Source organism: Bos mutus, chromosome 2, assembly GCF_027580195.1.
Source record: "Bos mutus isolate GX-2022 chromosome 2, NWIPB_WYAK_1.1, whole genome shotgun sequence".
In the NCBI taxonomy this organism is placed as follows: domain Eukaryota; kingdom Metazoa; phylum Chordata; class Mammalia; order Artiodactyla; family Bovidae; genus Bos; species Bos mutus.
In genome coordinates, this window is record NC_091618.1 from 135,491,187 (window position 1) to 135,513,539 (window position 22,353).

Consider the following 22,353-nt stretch of genomic DNA (forward strand, 5'->3'; position numbering starts at 1 on the left):
GAGAAAAGGAAAGATATACTCATTTGAATGCAGAGTTCCAAAGAATAGAAAGAGAGATAAGAAAGCCTTCCTCAGTGATCAGTGCAAAGAAATAGAGGAAAACAATAGAATGGGAAAGACTAGAGATCACTTCAAGAAAATTAGTAATACCAAGGGAACATTTCATGCAAAGATGGGTAGAAATGGACAGAATAAAGGACAGAAATGGCATGAACCTAACAGAAGCAGAAGATATTAAGAAGAGGTGGCAAGAATACACAGAACTATCAAAAAAGATCTTCATGATCACACATGACAGTGTGATCACTTTCCTAGAATGTGATCCTGGAATGTGAAGTCAAGTGGGCCTTAGGAAGCATTACTATGAACAAAGCTAGTGGAGGTGATGGAATTCCAGTTGAGCTATTTGAGATCCTAAAAGATTATGCTTTTAAAGTGCTGCACTCAATATGCCAGCAAATTTGGAAAACTCAGCAGTGGCCACAGGACTGGAAAAGTTTAGTTTTCATTGCAATCCCTAAGAAGGGCAATGCAAAAAAAAGTTCAAACTACCACACAATTGCACTCATCTCATAGGCTAGCAAAGCAGTGCTCAAAATTCTCCAAGCCAGACTTCAACCATACATAAACTGTGAACTTCCAGATGTTTAAGCTGGATTTAGAAAGGGCAGAGAAATCTGAGGTCAAATTTCCAATTTCCACTGGATCATAGAAAAAGCAAGAGCATTCAAAAAAAAAAATCTACTTCTGCTTTAGTGATTACACCAAAGCCTTTGACTGTGTGGATCACAACAAACTGCAGAAAATTCTGAAAGAGTTGGGAGTACCAGACCACCTGGCCTGCCTCCTGAGAAATCTGTATGGAGGTCAAGAAGCAACAGTTAGAACTGGACATGGAACAATGGACTGGTTCCAAATTGGGAAAGAGGTATGTCAAGGCTGTATATTGTTACCCTGCTTATTTAACTTATATGCAGAGTGCATCATGAGAAATGCTGGGCTGGAAGAAGCACAAGCTGGAATCAAGATTGCCAGGAGAAATATCAATAACCTCAGATATGCAGATGACACCACCCTTATGGCAGAAAGCGAAGAAGGACTAAAGAGCCTCTTGATGAAAGTGAAAGAGGAGAGTGAAAAAGTTGGCTTAAAACTCAACATTCAGAAAACTAAGATCATGGCATTCTTAGCAATGGTCCCATTGCTTCATGGCAAATAGATGGGGAAAGAATGGAAACAGTGTCAGACTATTTTTTTGGGCTCTGAAATCACTGCAGTTGGTGAGTGCAGCCATGAAATTAAAAGACGTTTGCTCCTTGAAAGAAAAGCTATGACCAGCCTAGACAGCATATTGAAAAGCATATTCCTTTGCTGACAAAGATCCGTCTAGTCAAATCTATGGTTTTTCCAGTAGTCATGTATGGATGTGAGAGCTGGACTACAAAGAAAGCTAAGCACCAAAGAATTGATGAGAAAACAATCATTTGTTTTCCTAAAAGCAAAAATCCTCTTCAGATTTCTTCCTTAGTGAAAACAGGTACTAATGTAGGTCTTTTGTAAAAGCAAAGTGGCATAAAGTGAAATTTCAAAAAGTGGGGAACACACGTATTGTGTTCCAAAGGGACCCATAATTATTCAGGATATAAGTACTTTGGCCTTCATGAGCTCCTCCCTTCAAAAAATATTAATTACATTTCATGACTGAATTCATACACAAGAAATACATTAATATATTTTAAGCTATCTTCTTTCCTATTTTGTCCCTGATTTTAAAACAAATGAAATGATTTTCATTTAAAAAGTGTTTTGGACCTCTTTAAAAAAAGATATTTGGGGCATGCATTCTAAAGACACAACATCCACGGTGATATCCTCAGAAACGCAGTGAATTCTAATGGCCATTGAAAACATGCCATGAGTCCCAGCTCTTCATAGATTTCCCTGCTATCTGTATATGATCAGCCTCACATAATTCCATCTGTCATTCAGATGCTATTTTCAAGGGCAACCACTGGATGTGCAGATAAACTGCAAGAGATTAAGAACTTCAGATCATTGTACACTGGCAAGCCTAAATTTTGACACAACTTACTCATGGTTGTAAGTTGTGATAATGGTTTCTAAGTTGTGTTTTATCTTTAGCAATGTTATAAATGGTTTCAGGTCAAATATAAAGTAAGTTTTAATAAACAATAATGTGTTGTTCAGTGTCTGACTCTTTGAGACTCCATGAACTATAGCATGCCAGGCTTCCCTGTCCTTCACCATCTCCTGGAGTTTGCTCAAACTAATGTCCATTGAGGCAGTGATGCTACCCAACATCTCATCCTCTGTTGCCCTCTTCTCCTCTTGCCCTCAATATTTCCCAGCAACAATAATTAGTATTTAATTCACTCCTTCCAACACAGGCCTTTAGAAGATGACCTTCCTGACTGCTGCCTTGGGAATGGTTTCTCAAGTTTGTCACTAGTGTCCCTGGGACCTACTTTCTTTACACCCCATTCACCCCACTGGTCCTGCCTGGGAGTCTCCCCCAGTGTTCTGCCATTGTGCCTCTGACCCTGTTTTGTGGGTCAGTGGTCCAGGAGTTCCTGCCAGTGAGAAACTGGTTCTCATAGCCCAGTTCATGGGGACAACAACCTCATCTGTCCTGCAAGGGTCTCAGAGGGTGTCACATGTATTTGCTGAATGTTTAAGCACAGTGAAAACAAAAGGAAAAAACTGACCAATATTGTTGCTGACTTATTCCCTTACAAATCAACCTAGTGGAGATTTCATCCAACAACAAAAATATCCTCAGCAGCTGACTGTGGAAAAGAGCCCAGAGACAGGCAAAGGAATTGCGAGGGGAAGGAGAGGGCTCCTGCCTGGGACCCTTGAGGCTGGTTGGGACAGCTTGGGGTTCTTCAGCCCTGATGGCCACTAGGTGACCTGTGGAGGACTGTGCTTTCCAGGCATGGCGATGCTCTTTCGTATCGATAGCAGTGACTTAAATGAAGTGTTTAAGAAAGTGCAGTTTACCTTCAAATAGATGAATATTGCCTCATAGTCTTTTTTTTTCTTTTAAATTGAAGTATAGTTCATTTACAACATTGTGTAAGTTCCAGGTGTATAGCAACATGGTTCAGTTATATATACATATATATTGCTTCAGGTTCTTTTGCCTTATAAGTTATTATAAAATACCAAGCATAGTTCCTGGTGTTATAACAATAAGTTCTTGTTGGTTATCTATTTTATATATAGCAATGATAGCTTTATGTTTTGTCTCCCTCAGTCCTGTTTCACCGGATCCCAGGGGACATGTCAGTATAGTGGTGAAGTAGAACCAGCTAAGGTTGGGATAAGATGTGATGACCTGTTTTTGTTTCCTTCTAAGGTTGCTTGTCATTCAGGTAATAATTGGTTTTTTATTATGAAAGAAACAAATCTTGAATGTTTGCAAAACTGCAGTGAAGAGTACCTGTTCTGTGGGCTTTGTGTAGGTTCCCCAGCCCTTGATCTCAGACTTTCCTGGGCCCTGCCATGAGGTTGTGCCTGTGCTGCCTGTGGTTTCACGTCTCTTTTCCTGTTTCCAGGGTCTGGACTTCGCTGGGTTTACAGCACACATGTTTGCTGGGATTTGCTTCGTTCTCTTGTTCTCCTTTCCACTCCTCAGACTCCTTTACTGGAACAAAAAGCTCTATAACAAGGAACCCAGTGAGATTGTTGGTGAGTAGAAGCACCTCCTCATACAGCTTCAGAGTTTACTAACACAATATTATTTTTTTCTGGGGGAGGTTGCCACAAAAAGACAGGACGTTAATGCCATGCAGAATACCAGGGAAGTATCCATGATTGGGATGCTGCACACTAGGATGTCCCTGTCTGCCTCCTTGTAGGCACTTTCAGGGGCTTTAAATCCATGAACTGTGCCTCTTTAGTTTTCTATAGAATGAAATGTGGTTACATGTAGGAAGCAATGTCCACTGGATACAGTTTGCATGTCATGATAGCATCGAACCACCTGTATTTAATACAAATAGCAGAGCATATTGACTGTAGTCTATATTTTTGAACCACTCTGTTGCTTCATGTCTGGTTCTAACTGTTGCATTTTGTGCTGCATATGGGCTTCTCAGGAGGCAGGTAAGGTGGTCTGGTATTCTCATCTCTTTAAGAATATTTCACAGTTGTTGTGATCCACTCAGTCAAAGGCCTTATTGTAGTCAATGAAGCAGAAGTAAATGTTATTTTGAAATTTTTCTAAATCCAGCTTGTACATCTGGAAGTTCTCGGTTCAGGTACTGCTGAAGCCTAGCTTGAAGGATTTTGAGCATAATCTTGCTAGCATGTGAAATAAATGCAATCAATTCCCATTTCTGTATCAATGGCTGGGAATCTAAGTGTGTTCTCACCAGCCTTCCTGCTCATTAGATGGTGACTTTATGTGGTAGATCTGCCTTTCTTTCCTGGGTGACTTTTGTGTTCAGAATTTAACTGTTTTTGTTCTAACTAGGAAAATGTCATATACATCTTCTCAAGTCATCTATATAAAACCAGCTTGTTCCTAGTAGAATTGAATCACCCACTTCTACCAGATAAATGGAACGATAAGCAGAAATTTCTATTCTAGACAATATTTATTGATTGCACAAAAATTGGAGTGCCCTTGTAGATATAAAAGTGGTACTTATTCAAGCAATCAACAGGGATTTCCGGGCAGCCTCTTGGCCTAGCCCTTAGTGAAGGCTGTATAGGTGTAAGACAAGTGGGCAGCTTGTGTAGACATAGGAATGGGCCTCACCAAAGAAGCCCAAAACTGTGGCGGGTGGTTCCAGTATCGGGGCTGGAGGGAAGGAAGGGGACACAGGCACAGATGCTGGGGGCCAAATGGAATAGTCTTTTTGGCTGCTTCCTGGGCCATGGAAGATTCCTGCCATGTAACATAGTTTACTTCATTTAGGAAGAATGTGTTTTCTTAATAACATTGATAATTACTCACCCTGGTGGTTTGCAGAGCAGAGCATGTGATTTTCTTGAGAAAAAAACCATATTCATATTCATGGCTTCCCAGGTGGTGCCAGTGATAAAGAATCCACCTGCCAATACAGGAGACTCAAGTGACATGGATTCAATTCCTGGGTCAGGAAGATTCTCTGGCTTAGGAAATGGCAACCCATTCCAGTATTCTTGCCTGGAAAATTCCATGGACAGAGGAGCCTGGTGGACTACAGTCCATAGATTTGCAAAGAGTCGGACACAACTGAGCGACTGAGCATGTACGCACATTCATGTTAACATGGCATTCTTCCTATGTGTGTCCGTGTCCACATTTCCCCATTTGTGAGGACACCAGTCATCTTGGATTTGGGGCCATCCTAATGACTTCACCTTAACTAATTATATCTGCAGTGACCCTATTTCCAAAAAAGATCACATTCTGAGGTACTAGAGGTTAGGACTTCAACACATGAATTTCAGGGGGACACAATTCAAACCATAGCAATCAGTAAGAGGTATTCAAAATGTTTTATCATCAACAAGTATATGTAAAGTGGGGTAACTTAATATGTAGCTTTAGTTTTCTAATGGAAAGGGTCATACCAATGGAGAGCTAGGGAAACTAATCAATCACAATGGCTAATCTGTCTTTAGAAGCTTGTGTGGGCACAGTTGCACCTCCTTCCTCTCCAACATCCTTCCACCTTGCTGGTGATCAGAATTACTCAAAAATAATTGTTATATATACAGATTATCAGGCCCACCCCAGGAAATCTGTGCTATGAATAAACTCTTCTGGAAAGTCTTATCTTGAGATTAACTTGGACATACTGATTTAGAAACATAGAAAACAAATCTGTGTATTGATTCCTTTACTCATCATGAATAAGGAGCTGAGGGAAGCTTCGAGGGAAGTGGGATATAATGGTTGGAATATGGATAATGCTGGAACGCTATGGTAAGGGCAACAAAGGCTGTACATCAGCACACAGTGAACTGCGCAGATCCAGAGCAATCGCTCTGAGCCTCCATTGGGTATAGGGATCTCTGATTTTGAATTGCTTGGTATAACTACAGATTCAGCAGGTCTGTGATTAGTCCAAAACATGTCAGAATATCTTGGCTATGCTACAGCTTGAATATTCTTTGGCATGGCCTTTCTTTGGGACTGGAATGAAAACCGACCTTTTCCAGTCCTGTGGTCACTGCTGAGTTTTCCAAATTTGCTGGCTTATTGAGTGCAGCACTTTAACAACATTATCTTTTAGGATTTGAAATAGCTCAACTGGAATTCCATCACCTCCATTAGCTTGGTTCATAGTGATGCTTCCTAAGGCCCACTTGACTTCGCATTCCAAGATGTCTGGCTCTAGTTGAGTGATCACACCATTGTGGTTATCTGGGTCATGAAGCTCTTTTTTGTATAGTTCTTCTGTGTATTCTCTCCACCTCTTAATATTGTCTGCCTCTGTTAGTTTCTGTCCTTTATTGTGCTCTTCTTTGCATGAAATGTTCCCTTGGTATCTCTAATTTTCTTGAAGAGGTCTCTAGTCTTTCCCATTCTATTGTTTTCCTCTTCTTCTTTGCATTGATCACTGAGGAAGGCTTTCTTATCTTTCCTTGCTATTCTTTGGAACTCTGCATTCAAATGAGTATATCTTTCCTTTTCTCCTTTGTCTTTCACTTCTCTTCTTTTCTCAGCTATTTGTAAGGCCTCCTCAGACAACCATTTTGCCTTTTTGTATTTCTTTTTCTTGGGCATGGTCTTGATAACTGCCTCCTGTACAATGTCCTGAACCTCCATCCATAGTTCTTCAGGCACTCTATCAGATCTAATCCCTTGAATCTATTTGTCACTTCCACTATATAATCATAAGGGATTTGATTTAGGACATACCTGAATGGAGAAGACTCTTGAGAGTCCCTTGGACTGCAAGGAGATCCAACCAGTCCATTCTGAAGGAGATCAGCCCTGGGATTTCTTTGGAAGGAATGATGCTAAAGCTGAAACTCCAGTACTTTGGCCACCTGATGTAAAGAGTTGACTCATTGGAAAAGATTCTGATGCTGGGAGGGATTGGGGGCAGGAGGAGAAGGGGACGACAGAGGATGAGATGGCTGGATGGCATCACTGACTTGATGGATATGAGTCTGAGTGAACTCCAGGAGTTGGTGATGGACAGGGAGGCGTGGCGTGCTGCAATTCATGGGGTCGCAAAGAATCGGACACGACTGAGCGACTGAACTGAACTGAACTGAATGGTCTAGTGGTTTTCCCTACTTTATTCAATTTAAGTCTGAATTTTGCAATAAGGAGCTCATGATCTGAACCACAGTCAGCTCCTGGTCTTGTTTTGCTGATTGTATAGACTAGCAAAGTAATGCTCAAAACTCTCCTGCATAGACTAGAAAAGTAAGGCTCAAAATTCTCCAAGCAAGACATCAACAGTACGTGAACCACAAATTTCCAGATTTCAAGGTGGATTTAGAAAAGGCAGAGGAACCAGAGATCAAATTGCCAGCATCTGTTGGATCATCGAAAAAGCAAGAGAGTTCCAGAAAAACATCTACTTTTGCTTTAGTGATTACACCATTTGTTGTGTGGATCACAATAAACAGTGGAAAATTCTTCAAGAGATGGGAATACCACCAGACCACTTTACCTGCCTCCTGAGAAATACGTATGCAGGTCAAGAAGCAACAGTTAGAACTGGACATGGAACAATGGACTGGCTCCAAATTGATAAAGAAGTATGTAAAGTCTGTATATTGTCACTCTGCTTATTTACTTTATATGCAGAGTGCATCATGTGAAATGCTGGGCTGGATGAAGCACAAGCTGGGATCAAAATTGCCAGGAAAAATATCAATGACCTCAGATATATAGATGACACCACCCTTATGGCATAAAGTGAAGAACTAATTAGCCTCTTGATGAAAGTGAAAGAGGAGAGTGAAAAAGTTGGCTTAAAATTCAACATTCAAAAAATTAAGATCATGGCATTTATTCCCATCGCTTTATGACAAATAGATGGGGAAAGAATGGAAACAGTGAGAGACTTTATTTTCTTGGGCTCCAAAATCACTGCGGGTGGTGACTGCAGCCATGAAATTAAAAGACATTCGCTCCTTGGAAGAAAAGCTATGACCAACCTAGACGGCATTTTAAAAAGCAGAGATACTACTTAGCTGACAAAGATCCATCTAGTCAAATCCATAGTTTTTCTGGTAGTCACATATGGATATGAGAGTTAGATTATAAAGAAAGCTGAGCACCAAAGAATTGGTGCTTTTGAACTGTGGTGTTGGAGAAGACTCTTGAGGGTCCCTTGGACTGCAAGGAGATCCAACCAGTCCATCCTAAAGGAAATCATTCCTGAATATTCATTGGAAGGACTCATGCTGAAGCTTGAAGCTCCAAGCCATCTGATGCAATAACTGACTCATTGGAAAAGACCCTGATGCTGGGAAAGACTGAAGGCAGGAGGAGAAGGGGATGACAGAGGATGAAATGGTTGGATGCCATCACTGACTCAATGGGCATGAGTTTGAGCAAGCTCTGGGAGTTGGTGATGGACAGCGAAGCCTGACTGTGCTGCAGTCCAAGGGGTCTGGGTCACAAAGAGTTGGACACGTTTGAGCTACTGAACTGAACTAATACTACAAGAAAACGTAGCCCTGAAATCTTAGTAACTCTACTAATGGCCTAATGTCTGGTGTGGGATTACAGTGCCTTGCTGATCAGTAGTTCTCAGCGCTGTGAACTGCTTGTCATCATAGAGACCAAAGAGAGAACCATATGTTCCACTCTGCCACTGAATGACTCCTCCTGACTGTCCTGACTGTCACTAGGCTCCACCAGTTGCAGGGGCTGGGTTGAGTCAGCCTGCCAAGTGATCAACATGGGAGAGAATTTGACTTATTTGTTGAAAAGCACAAATAATCACCAGAGTATGCCCCTCTGGTAATCAAATATCAACTCATGATGCTTCTTTCTGATATTTTATATAGAATTTTTTATATTTGTGTACATTAGGGATATTTGTGTGTAATATCCTCTCTTAAAATGTATACTTTTTGCTGTCCTCAAAATGACAGCAAATGAGGAATATATAAGTATACCCTCCTCTTTAGCTTTTGGGAAGAGATGGTATAAAATTGCTATTACATTTTACCTTAAACCTTTGCCAGGATATTTTAGAGTTGAACCTCCTTCCCTCCCTTCTTACACCCCTATCTCCCTTGATTTCTTCTTCCCTCTCTCCCTCTCTCATTCCCTTCTAGTTTTTAACTACAAATACTGATTCTTTAACAGATATAGGCTAGCTATTAATGTTATCTGTTTCTTCATGAGGGCTCACTGGTGGTTTCCACCTTTAAAGGAATTTGTCCCTGTTCAAACTCAGTTGTTGAAAGAATTATTCTAAAATTGTTTATAATAGTTTTTCATTATCCTTTAATAGCTATAGAACTTTTAAAATTGAAGTATAGCTGATTTGCAATATTGTGTATAGTTTCAGTTAACAGGAAAGTGATTCAGTTACATATGGAAATATATATATATATATATATACTCAGATTATTTTCCATTAGTTTATTATAAGATATGGAGTGTAGTTCCCTGTATTAAACAGATACAGTTCCTTATCTCTTTTATGCATAGTAGTGTGTATCTGTTAATCCCATACTCCTAATTTATGTCTCCCCCTCCTCTTCTCTTTTGATGACCATAAGTTTATTTTCTATGTCTGAATCTGTTTGATTTGCATATAGATTTATTTGTATTATTTTTAGTTTCTACAAATAATATTTCAGTTCAGTTTAGTTCAGTTCAGTCACTCAGTTGTGTCTGACTCTTTGCGACCCCATGAATTGCAGCACGCCAGGCTTCCCTGTCCATCACCAACTCCTGGAGTTCACTCAAACTCACATCCATGGAGTTGGTGATGCCATCCAGCCATCTCATCCTCTGTCGTCCCCTTCTCCTCCTGTCCCCAATCCCTCCCAGCATCAGAGTCTTTTCCAATGAGTCAACTCTTCGCATGAGGTGGCCAAAGTACTGGAGTTTCAGCTTCAGCATCATTCCTTCCAAAGAACACCCAGGACTGATCTCCTTCAGAATGGACTGGTTGGATCTCCTTGCAGTACAAGGGACTCTCAAGATTTCACAAATATTCTATAATATTTTTTCTTTATCTTTCTTCACTTAGTACAATATTCTCTATGTCCATGTTGCTGCAAATGGCAATATTTCATTCTCTTTTATGGCTGAGTAATATACCATTATAAATATATATACACCACATCTTCTTACCAATTATCTGTTGATACACACTTGGATTGTTTCCAGGCCTTGGTTATGCATATATCTTTTAGAATTAGAGTTTTCATCTCTTCTAGATATATGTCCAAGAATGGGATTGCTGGATCACATTGTTGTTTAGTTGCTCAGTTGTGTCCAACTTTTTGGGACCCCATGGACTGTAGCATGCCAGGCTTACATGTCCTTCACCATCTCCTGGAGCTTGCTCAAACTCATGTCCATTGAGTCGGTGATGCCTTCCAATCATCTCATCCTCTGTCATTCCCTTCTCCTCCTCCCTTCAGACTTTTCCAGCATAAGGTCTTTCCTAATGAATCAGATCTTCACATCAGGTGGCCAAAGTATTGGAGCTTCAGCTTCAGCATCAGTCCTTCCAATGAATATTCATGTCTGATTTCCTTTAGAATTGACTAATTTGATCTCCTTGCAGTCCAAGGGACTCTTGAGAGTCTTCTCCAACATCACAGTTCAAAAGCATCAATTCGTTGGTGCTCAGCTTTCCTTATGGTCCAACTCTCACATCCATACATGACTACTGGAAAAACCATAGCTTTGACTAGACGGACCTTTGCTGGAAAAGTAATGTCTTTGGTTTTTAATTCTCTGTCTAGGCTTGTTGTAGATTTTCTTCTAAGGAGCAAATGTCTGTTAATTTCATGGCTGCTGTTACCATCTGCAATGATTTTGGAGCCCAAGAAAATTAAGTCCGTCACTGTTTCCACTGTTTCTCCATCTATTTGCCATGAAGTGATAGGACCAGAACCATGATCTTTGAATGTTGAGTTTTAAGCCAGCTTTTTCACTCTCCTCTTTCACCTTCATCAAGAGGCTCTTTAGTTCCTCTATGCTTTCTGCCATAAGGGTAATGTCATCTGCATATCTGAGTTTATTGATATTTCTTCCAACAGTCTTGATTTCGGCCTGTGCTTCATCCAGCCTGACATTTTGCATTATGTACTCTGCATATAAGTTAAATAAGCAGGCTGACAATATACAGCCTTTACATACCCCTTTCCCAATTTTGATTCAGTCCATTGTCCCATGTATAGTTCTAACTCTTGCTTCTTGACCTCCATACAGATTTCTTAGGAGGAGGGTAAGGTGATCTAGTATTCCCATCTCTTGAATAATTTTCCAGTTTGTTGTGATCCACAGAATCAAAGATTTTAGCATAGTCAATGAAGCAGAAGTAGATATTTTTCTGGAATTCTCTTGCTTTTTCTATGATTCAACAGATCTTGGCAATTTGACCTCTATGAGCTGCTTATATAGTCTGGATATTAACTCTTTGTCAGTTGTTTCATTTGAAATTATTTTCTCCTGTTTTGAGGGTTGTCTTTCAATCTTGCTAACTGTTACCTTCATTGTGCAGTTCTTAAATTTAATTAAGTTCCTTTTGTTTATTTCTGTTTTTATTTCCATTTTCTAGGAGGTGGGTCAAAGAGGAACTTGCTGTGATATATGTCAGAATGTACTGCTTATGCTTTTTTTCTAAGAGCTTTATAGTGTCCAGCCTTATATTTAAGCCTTTAGCCCATTTTGAGTTTATCTTTGTGTGTGGGATTAGGAGGTGTTCTAGTTTCATCCTTTCACGTGCAGCTGTCCAGTTATCCCATACCACTTATTGAAGAGGCTGTCTCTCTCCATTGTATATTCTTGCCTTCCTTGTCAAAGGTAAGGTACTTGGGACTAAGTTTATCTCTGGGCTTTCTATCTTGTTCAGTTGGTCTATATTTCTGTTTTTGTGGCAGTACCATACTGTCATGATGACTGTAGCTTTGTAGTATAATCTGGTCAGAAAGGTTGATTCCTCCATCTCCATTCTTCTTTATCAAGATTGCTTTGGCTATTCGAGTTCTTTTGTGCTTCCATACAAATTGTGAAAATTTTTGTTCTAGTTCTGTGAAGAATACCATTAGTAATTTGATAGGGATCACATTGTATCTGTAGATAGCATTTTGTAGTATGTATAGTCATTTTCACAACCTTGTATGTTGATTCCAACCTTGTATATTGATTCTTCCAACATTGTATATCTCTCCATTTGTTTGTGGTGTGTTTGAGCTCTTTCATCAGTGTCTTAGAGTTTTCTGCATACAAAACTTTTGTCTCTTTAGGTAGGTTTATTGCTGGGTATTTTATTCTTTTTGTTGCAGAGATGCATAGGATCACTTCCTTAATTTCACTTTCTGATTTTTCATTGTTAGTATATAGGAATGCAAGGAATTTATGTGTATTAATTTTATATCCTGTGGTTTTTATAATATTTATTAACTCTAGTAATTTTCTGGTGGCATCATTATGGTTTTCAATGTAGAAAATCATGCCATCTGCAATCAATGAGAGTTTTACTTCATTTCCAGTCTGGATTCCTTTTATTTCTCTTTCTTTTCTGATTGCTGTGGCTAGGACTTCCAAAACTATGTTGAATAAAAGTGGTGAGAATAGGCACCCTTGTCTTATTCTTGGTTATGGAGGACATGGTTTTTGATCTTTTACCATTGAAGATAATGGTTGCTGTGGGTTCACTGTATATGGCTTTTATGATGTTGGGGTATGTTCCTTCTATGCCTACTTTCTGGAAAGCTTTTATCAGAAATGAGTGTTGAATCTTGTCAAAGGCTTTCTCTGCATCTATTAAGATGATCATATTATTTTTACCTTTCAATATGTTATATGGTGTATCAGATAGCATATATTGAAGAATCCATGCATCTCTGGGATAAAGCCGGCTTGATCATCTTGTTAATGTGTTGTTGGATTCTGTTTACTGGAATTTTGTTGAGGATTTTTATATCAATGTTCATCAGTGATATTGGCCTGTAATTTTCTTTTTTTGTGGCATCTTTGTTTAGTTTTGGTGTTAGGGTTATGGTGGCCTTGTAGAATGAGTTTGGGAGTTTTCTTTCTCCTGCAATTTTCTGGAACAGTTTGAGCAGGATAGATGTTAGCTTTTCTCTAAACTTTTGGCAGAATTTGCCTGTCAAGCCATCTGGCCCTGGACTTTTTGTTGAAAGATTTTTGATTTTAGTTTTGATTTCCATGTTTCTGATTGGTCTATTCATATTTTTTATTTCTTTGGTTCAGTTTTAGAAGGTTCTACTTTTCTAAGAATTTGTCCGTTTTTCCAGGTTGTCCATATTATTGGTATATAGTTGCTCATAGTAGTCTCTTGTGAGCCTTTGTATTTCTGTGTTTTCTGCTGTAACTTCTCCTTTTGAATTTCTGATTTTATTGATTTGAGTCTTCTCCCTTTTGATGGGTCTGGTTAACAGTTTGTAAATTTTATCTTTTCCCCAAAGCCAGTTTTTAGTTTTATTGATCTTTGCTATTGTCTCCTTCATTTATTTCTGCTCTGATTCTTTATGATTTCTTTCCTTCTACTAACTTCGGAATTTTTGTTGTTGTTGTTCTTTTCCTAATTGCTTTAGGTGTAAGATTAGCTTGTTTATTTGATATTTCTTATTTCTTGAGGTATGCTTATATTGCTATAAACTTCCCTCTTATCACTGCTTTTACTGTGTCCAGTATGTTTGAGTTGTCATGTTTTCACCGTCTTTTGCTTCTATCCATATTTTGATTTGCTTTTTGATTTCTTCAGTGACTTGTTGGTTATTCAGAAAAGTATTGTTTAGCTTCCATGTGTTGGTGTTTTTTTTTTTTTGATTAATAGATTTTTCTCCTGATGTTGTTATCTAATCTTATAGTGTTGTGGTCAGAAAAGATGATTAGAATTATTTCAATTTTTAAAAATTTACCATGGCTTGATTTGTGTCCCAAGATCTGATCTATGCTGGAGAATGTTCCATGTGCAATTGAGAAAAAGTGATATCTATTGATTTTGAATGAAATGCCTGTAAATGTCAATTGGTCAAACTTGTCAAATGTATCATTTAAAGAAGAACTAAAGAGCCTCAATGAAAGTGAAAGAAGAGAGTGAAAAAGTTGGCTTAAAAGCTCAACATTCAGAAAACTAAGATCATGGCTTCCGGTCCCATCACTTCATGGCACATAGATGGGCAAACAGTGGCAGACTTTATTTTGGGGGGCTCCAAAATCACTGTAGATGATGACGGACAGGGAGGCCTGGCATGCTGCAGTCCATGGGGTTACAAAGAGTCAGACACAATTGAACAACTAAAATGAATTGAACTCTGTATAAAATAAATAAGCAACAATGATATATTGTACAGTATAGGGAAATATAGCCATTGTTTTTAATAACTTTAACTAAAGAGTACAAAAACATTGAATCACTATGTTGTATACCTGAAACTAATATAATAATGAGCTATATTCAATTTTTAAAAGTTTTAATATTAAAAGTATACTGGAGCAAAAAAAATAAAGCTTGTATTTCTTTATGAATTTTCTTTCTGGGTAATCTGTCAACTGGTGTGAATGGGGTATTAAAGTCCCCCCACTATTATTGTGTTACTGTTGGTTTACCATTTTAATAGTTGCTGGCATTTTCCTTATGTGTTGGGTGCTCTTATTTTGGGTACATATACTTAATAATCATTTTATCCTTTTCTTGGGTTGATGCCTTGATCATTATGTAATGTCCTTCTTTGTCTCTTGAAACAGTCTTTTTTATAAAGTCTATTTTATCTAGCATGAGTATTGCTATTTCCACTTCCTGTTGATTTCCATTTGCATGGAATACCTTTTTTTAGATCCTCACTTTCAGTCTGTATGTGTCCTTAGGTTTGAGTTGGGTCTCTTGTACATAGCACATATCTTGGTTTTGTATCCATTTACCCAATCTGAATCTTTTGGTTGGAGTGTTTAGCCAATTTATTTATATATATGATTCTGAATCTTCCCTTGTGGTTCAGACTGTAAAGAATCTGTCTACAATGCAGGAGACCTGGGTTCAATCATTGGGTTGGGAAGATCCACTGGAGAAGGCAATGGCAACCCACTTCAGTATTCTTGCCTGGGAAATCCCATGGATACAGGAGCCTGGTGGTCTACATTTCATGCAGTCACAAAGAGTAGGACACAACTGAAAACAAGTGCTTTCATCAATTACTTTATTGTTTTGTGTTTGTTTTGTATGCCTTTCCTTCTTATGTTTCCTGTCTAGAGAAGTTCCTTTAGCATTTGTTTTGGAGTTGGTTTGGTGGTGCTGAATTCTCTTAACTTTAGCTTGTCTGGAAAGCTTTTGATTTCTCCTTTAAATCTGAATGAGATCCTTGCTTGGTTGTAGGTTTTTCCCTTTCATCACTTTAAGTATATCCTGCCATTCCCGTCTGGCCTGCAGAGTTTCTGTTGAAAGATCGATCAGCTCTTAGCTTTATGGGGATCCCCTTGTATGTTATATGTTGCTTTTCCCTTGCTGCTTTCAATATTTGTTTTTTGTGTTTAATTTTTGTTAGTTTGATTAATATGTGTTTTGGCATGTTTCTCGTTGGGTTTATTCTGTGTGGGACTCTCTGGGCTTCCTGGACTTAGGTAGCTATTTCCTTTCTCATTGTAGGGAATTTTTTGACTATAATAGCCTCAAATATTTTCTCATGCCCTTTCCTTTTGTCTTCTTCTTCTGGGACCCCTATGATTCTAATGTTGTTATACTTAATGTTGTCCCAGAGGTCTCTGAGACTGTTCTCATTTCTTTTTATTTTTTTCTGCTTCAGCTGTTTTCAGCATTTTACCTTCCAGTTCTTCTGCCTCAATTACTCTACAGTTAGCTCCCCGACAGTGTATTTCTAATCTCAGTTACTGTGTTGTTCATTGTTTATTTATTTATTTTTTAAAATTTTATTTTATTTTTAAACTTTACATAATTGTATTAGTTTTGCCAAATATCAAAATGAATCCACCACAGGTATACATGTGTTCCCCATCCTGAACCCTCCTCCCTCCTCCCTCCCCATACCATCCCTCTGGGTCGTCCCAGTGCACTAGCCCCAAGCATCCAGTATTGTGCATCGAACCTGGACTGGCAACTCGTTTCTTACATGATATTTTACATGTTTCAATGTCATTCTCCCAAATCTTCCCACCCTCTCCCTCTCCCACAGAGTCCATAAGACTGTTCTATACATCAGTGTCTCTTTTGCTGTCTCGTACACCGGGTTATTGTTTATTATTTAATTCTTTTTTGGTTTGTTTGTTTGTTTGTTTTTGTTAATTGTTTATTCTTTAATTCTTTTAGGTCTTTGTTAAACATTTCTTGTATCTTCCTGATCTGTGCCTCCAGTCTATGTATCCATGCCTCCATTTTATTTTCAAGATTCTGGATCATCTTTACTATCATTACTATGAATTATTTTTGTTGTAGACTGCCAGTTTGTCTTCATTTGTTTGGTCCTGTGGATTTTTACCATGTTCTTTCATCTGCTGCATCTTTCTCTGTCTTTTCATTTTGTTTAATTTACTATGTTTGGGGTCTCCTTTCTGTAGGCTGGAAGGACATAATTTCTCTTAACTGTGGAGTCTGCCCCCGTGGGTGGGGTTGTACCAGTACCTTGTGGAGATTTCCTGGTTGGGAGACATGCCTGTGTTCTGGTGAATGGAGCTCGATCTTGTCTCTCTGAAGGGCAGTGCCATATCCAGTAGTGAGTTTTGGGGTATCTGTGGGTTTGGTATGGCTCTGGGCAGCCTGTCTATAAATGTGCAGAGTTATATTCCTATTTTGCTTAAGATGTGGTGTGGGGCATCTGGCACTGAAGTTTACTGGCCTTGGCCTTAGTGTTGAGAGGCCCATAACAGGCTCTTGCCTGTTAATGTTTCCTGGGGTCAGGAGTTCTCTGGTGGATCAAAATCCTGGAGTTGAGTCTCCCACCTCAGGGGTTCAGGCCTGACCCCTTACTGGAACTCCAAGACCTCACAAGCCACACAGCATAGACGACCAAACCCCGAGACTTTTGCTGAAGGCAACACTCAGCAGCCCAGAACACCCAGTGAGACTCATACCAAAGTCCTCCAATATTTCTAGGAAGGTCTCTGGACCTGTTGTGGGCAGTATGTGGTCAGCTCAGTCTCAGATGTGGCCTTACTTCAGTTAGTACTTACTCCTAAAGTTCACAGTTTCCCCTAAAGTTCACTGTCTGTTCCCTGCCTAGCCTCAAAGCAGCGAAGGCCAAGGCTTATTGAGGCTCATTTGTTCACTCAGGCTGAGAAGTGGGGAGGACATGGCAGCCACAATTTGGATGCACCAGGGAGTGCCTGTGACAATAGAGACTTGATGGACATTGGTACAGTCTGAGGTGGGTTGTATGCTTTCCCAGAGGAATTGGCCTCAGATTATGGGTCCCTAGAAAGAGTCAAGGTGATTAAGCTTCTGGCAAGGTGTGGAAAGTAACCTGTGCCTGCTCATAACCGGGCAGTTGTGACCACCTCTGGGGTCAGGACTGCATCAGCGGTGTTTTGCCTGCTCTCTCAGGCACTTTCCCTGGGTTTGGCAGTGGCAATTGTGTTTAATTCCACAGATGACACTCTGACTGGTTTTGCCAGATTTGGCAGCCACCAAAACTGTCTATGAGTGTGGTGTTAAGTGTCCCAGAAACAACAACTTCTTGCTGCTCTAGGATGCCCAGTATTTTCTCTGGACTCTGTCCACTGTGTTGAAGTAGCCCTCTCAGAGTATCCTCATGGAAGCCAACCCCAATCCTCTTCCTGGGATCTGATACTTGAGCCTGTGCCTTGGCACCCTGCCCCCACCCTCTGTTGCGGGCAGAGGCGTGTGAGCTGCTTCTCAGCTGAGAAGTGCTGTTTGGCAGTAATTTCTGTAGTGAATTTTCTCTGTTTTGTCTCCTGAGCCCCCTGCCACCGTCACACTCCCCTCTGAGGTTCCAAAGCTCCCTCCCTGACTCTGCCTGTGAGAGGGTTTCCTAGTGTCCATAACTTTTCCCTCTTTCATGACTCCCTCCCTGGGGTGCAAGTCCCATTCCGAAATCCTTTGTCTTGTTTTGTCTTTATCTTTTTCCCTACCTCTTTCTAAGGATATTGGCTTGCCTTTTTGAAAATTTGGGGTCTTCTACTGTTGTTCAGAAGTTGTTCTGTAGGAGCTGTTTTATATTTAGATGAATTTTTTTATGTACTTGTGGGGAGGAAGGTGATCTCCTCCTCTTATTCTTCCTCCATCTTCTTGCGTTCCCCCCTTATTGTTTCTTAACGTTAGAGTTGAGGTTATTGGTTTTAGTGGAAATTGATTCAGTTCAAATTAGTCTCCAATTTCCATTTTTATTTCTTCTTTGATCTTTGGATATTTTATTTTATTTTTATTTAAATTTATTTATTTTAATTGGAGGCTAATTACTTTACAACATTGTATTGGTTTTGCCATACATCAACATGAATCCACCATGGGTGTACACGTGCTCCCCATCCTGAACCCCCTCCCACCTCCCTCCCCATACCATCCCTCTGGGTCATCCCAGTGCACCAGCCCCGAGCATCCTGTATCCTGCATAGAACCTGGACTGGCGACTCATTTCATATATGATATTATACATGTTTCAATTCCATTCTCTCAAATCATCCCACCCTCTCCCTCTCCCACAGAGTCCAAAAAACTGTTCTATACATCTGTGTCTCTTTTGCTGTCTCACATACAGGGTTATCGTTACCACCTTTCTAAATTACATATATATGCGTTAGTATTCTGTATAGGTGTTTTTCTTTCTGGCTTACTTCACTCTGTATAATAGGCTCCAGTTTCATCCACCTCATTAGAACCGATTCAAAGTGTATTCTTTTTTAATGGCTGAGTAATACTCCATTGTGTATATGTACCACAGCTTTCTTATCCATTCGTCTACTGAAGGACATCTAGGTTGCTTCCATGTCCTGGCTATTATAAACAGTGCTGCGATGAACATTGGGGTACACGTGTCTCTTTCTATTCTGGTTTTCTTGGTGTGTATGCCTAGCAGTGGGATTGCTGGGTCACAAGGCAGTTCTATTTCCAGTTTTTTAAGGAATCTCCACACTGTTCTCCATAGTGGCTGTACTAGTTTGCATTCCCACCAACAGTGTAAGAGGGTTCCCTTTTCTCCACACCCTCTCCAGCATTTAATGCTTGTAGACTTTTGGATAGCAGCCATTCTGACTGGCGTGAAATGGTACCTCATTGTGGTTTTGATTTGCATTTCTCTGATAATGAGTGATGTTGAGCATCTTTTCATGTGTTTGTTAGCCATCTGTATGTCTTCTTTGGAGAAATGTCTATTTAGTTCTTTGGCCCATTTTTTGATTGGGTCGTTTATTTTTCTGGAACTGAGCTGCAGGAGTTGCTTGTATTTTTTTGAGAGTAGTTCTTTGTCAGTTGCTTCATTTGCTATTATTTTCTCCCATTCTGAAGGCTGTCTTTTCACCTTGCTCATAGTTTCCTTTGTTGTGCAGAAGCTTTTAATTTTACTTAGGTCCCATTTGTTTATTTTTGCTTTTATTTCCAATATTCTGGGAGATGGGTCATAGAGGATCCTGCTGTGATTTATGTTGGAGAGTGTTTTTCCTATGTTCTCCTCTAAGAGTTTTATAGTTTCTGGCCTTATGTTTAGATCTTTAATCCATTTTGAGTTTATTTTTGTGTATGGTGTTAGAAAGTGTTCTAGTTTCCTTCTTTTACAAGTGGTTGACCAGTTTTCCCAGCACCACTTGTTAAAGAGATTGTCTTTTCTCCATTGTATATTCTTGCCTCCTTTGTCAAAGATAAGGTGTCCATATGTGCATGGATTTATCTCTGGGCTTTCTATTTTGTTCCATTGATCTATATTTCTGTCTTTGTGCCAGTACCATACTGTCTAGATGACTGTGGCTTTGTAGTAGAGCCTGAAGTCAGGCAGGTTGATTCCTCCAGTTCCATTGATCTTTGGATATTTTAAATGTTTTTACTTACATTAAATTTGGGGACTTCTTTACCTAATTGAATTGCATGAGCTTCCCAGGTGGTATTATGGTAAAGAATCCACCTGCCAAGCAGGAGACGTGGGTTTGGTCCCTGTGTTGGGAAGATCCTGTGGAGAAGGAAATGGCAACCCACTCTGGTATTCTTGCCTGAGAAATTCCATAGACAGAGGAGCCTGGCAAGCTATAGTCCATAGGGTTGCAAAGAGTTAGACATGACTTAGAGACTAAAGCAACAACAGCAATGTAATTTCACAATGGTCAGATAATATATTTTGTAAAATTTGATTATTTTTGAATTTATTGAAACGTTTTTATGGTAAAATGTGGCCTATTATCATAAATATTCTACTATTCTACTTGTACTAGAAAAGAATATGTTTTCTGCCATTGTTGTTTGGAGTTATGTCAATATGACCAATTAGGTCAAATTGGCTGATACTGTTATTTTGATCATCCATATTCTTGCTGATTTTCTGTCCACTTGTTCTATCGGTTATTGAGAGGTATATATAGAAATCTTTGATTATGACTGTGAATTTGTCTTTTTATCTTTGTAATTCTAAGATTTTTGCTTTACATATTTCAGAATTTTATTCAGTTCAGTTCAGTTACTCAGTCGTATCTGACTTTTTGTGACCCCATGAGCCGCAGCATGCCAGGCATCCTTGTCCATCATCAACTCCCAGAGTTTACCCAAACTCAAGTCCATTGAGTCGGTGATGCCATCCAACCATCTCATCTTCTGTCGTCCCCTTCTCCTCCCACCCTCAATCTTTCCCAGCATCAGGGTCTTTTCAAATGAGTCAGCTCTTCCCATCAGGTGGCCAAAATATTGGAGTTTCAGTTTCAACATCAGTCCTTCTAATGAACACCCAGGAGTGATCTCCTTTAGGATGGACTGGTTGGATCTCCTTGCAATCCCAGGGACTCTCCAAGAGTCTTCTCCAACACCACAGTTCAAAAGAATCAATTCTTTGGTGCTCAGCCTTCTTTATAGTCCAACTCTCACATCCATACCTGACTACTGGAAAAACCATAGCCTTGACTAGATGGACCTTTGTTGACAAAGTAATGTCTCTGCTTTTTAATATGCTGTCTAGGTTGGTCATAACTTTCCTTCCAAGGAGTGAGCATCTTTTAATTTCATGGCTGCAATCACCATCTGCAGTGATTTTGGAGCCCCAAATAATAAAGTCAGCCACTGTTTTCGCATCTATTTCCCATGAAGTGATGGGACCAGATGCCATGATCTTAGTTTTCTGAATGTTGAGCTTTAAGCCAACTGTTTCACTCTCCTCTTTCACTTTCATCAAGAGGCTCTATAGTTCTTACTCACTTTCTTCCATAAGGGTGGTGTCATCTGCATATCTGAGGTGATTGATATTTCTCCCTGCAATCTTGATTCCAGCTTGTGCTTCATCTAGCCTAGCGTTTCTCATGATGTACTCTGCATAGAAGTTAAATAAGCAGGGTGACAATATACAGCCTTGATGTACTCCTTTTCCTATTTGGAACCAGTCTGCTGTTCCATGTCCAGTTCTAACTGTTGTTTCTTGACCTGCATACAGCTTGTCTAACTCAATGAAACTAAGCCATACCATGTGGGGCCACCCAAGATGGAGGAGTCATGGTGGAGAAGTCTGACAGAATGCGGCCCACTGGAGAAGGGGATGGCAAACCACTTCAGTATTCTTGCCTTGAGATGAACAGTATGAAAAGGCAGAAAGATAAGACACTGAACGATGAACTCCCCAAGTTGATAGGTCCCCAATATGCTACTTGAGATCAGTGGAGAATTTTATTACTAGGGTACATAAACATTTAGGGTTACTGTGTCTTCTTGAAGAATTAACACCTTTATTATTATGAAGTGACCTTCCCTATCCATAGTAATATTCTTGCTCTGAAATCTAATTTGATCTTAATGCAGCAATTCCAGCTTTTTCTTGACTGCTGTTAGTCTGATGTATTTTTTAAAGCCATCCTTTCACTTTTAACATTTTTGTGTATATTTAAAGTGCATTTCTTGCAAATAACGTACAGTTGGGTCTTGATTTTTATCTAATCTGATAATCTGTCTTTTAATTGATATGTTTAGGTCACTGATATTTAATTTTATTAGTGACATGGCTGGATTTAATGGTATCATCATGTTGCATTTTTCTAATTGTGATTTTTTTTATAATTAT

The 22,353-nt window shown here is 39.5% G+C and overlaps 1 protein-coding gene across 1 annotated transcript in view; it reads left to right on the forward strand.

Annotated features, from left to right (window-relative positions):
• Positions 1-22,353, forward strand: part of OCA2 (OCA2 melanosomal transmembrane protein) — a 284,959-nt gene that overhangs the window by 115,945 nt on the left and 146,661 nt on the right. The window contains exon 15 of the mRNA XM_070381524.1: positions 3,579-3,711. Within this exon, the coding sequence (XP_070237625.1) occupies positions 3,579-3,711 (133 nt within the window). The remainder of the gene's footprint in view (positions 1-3,578; positions 3,712-22,353) is intronic.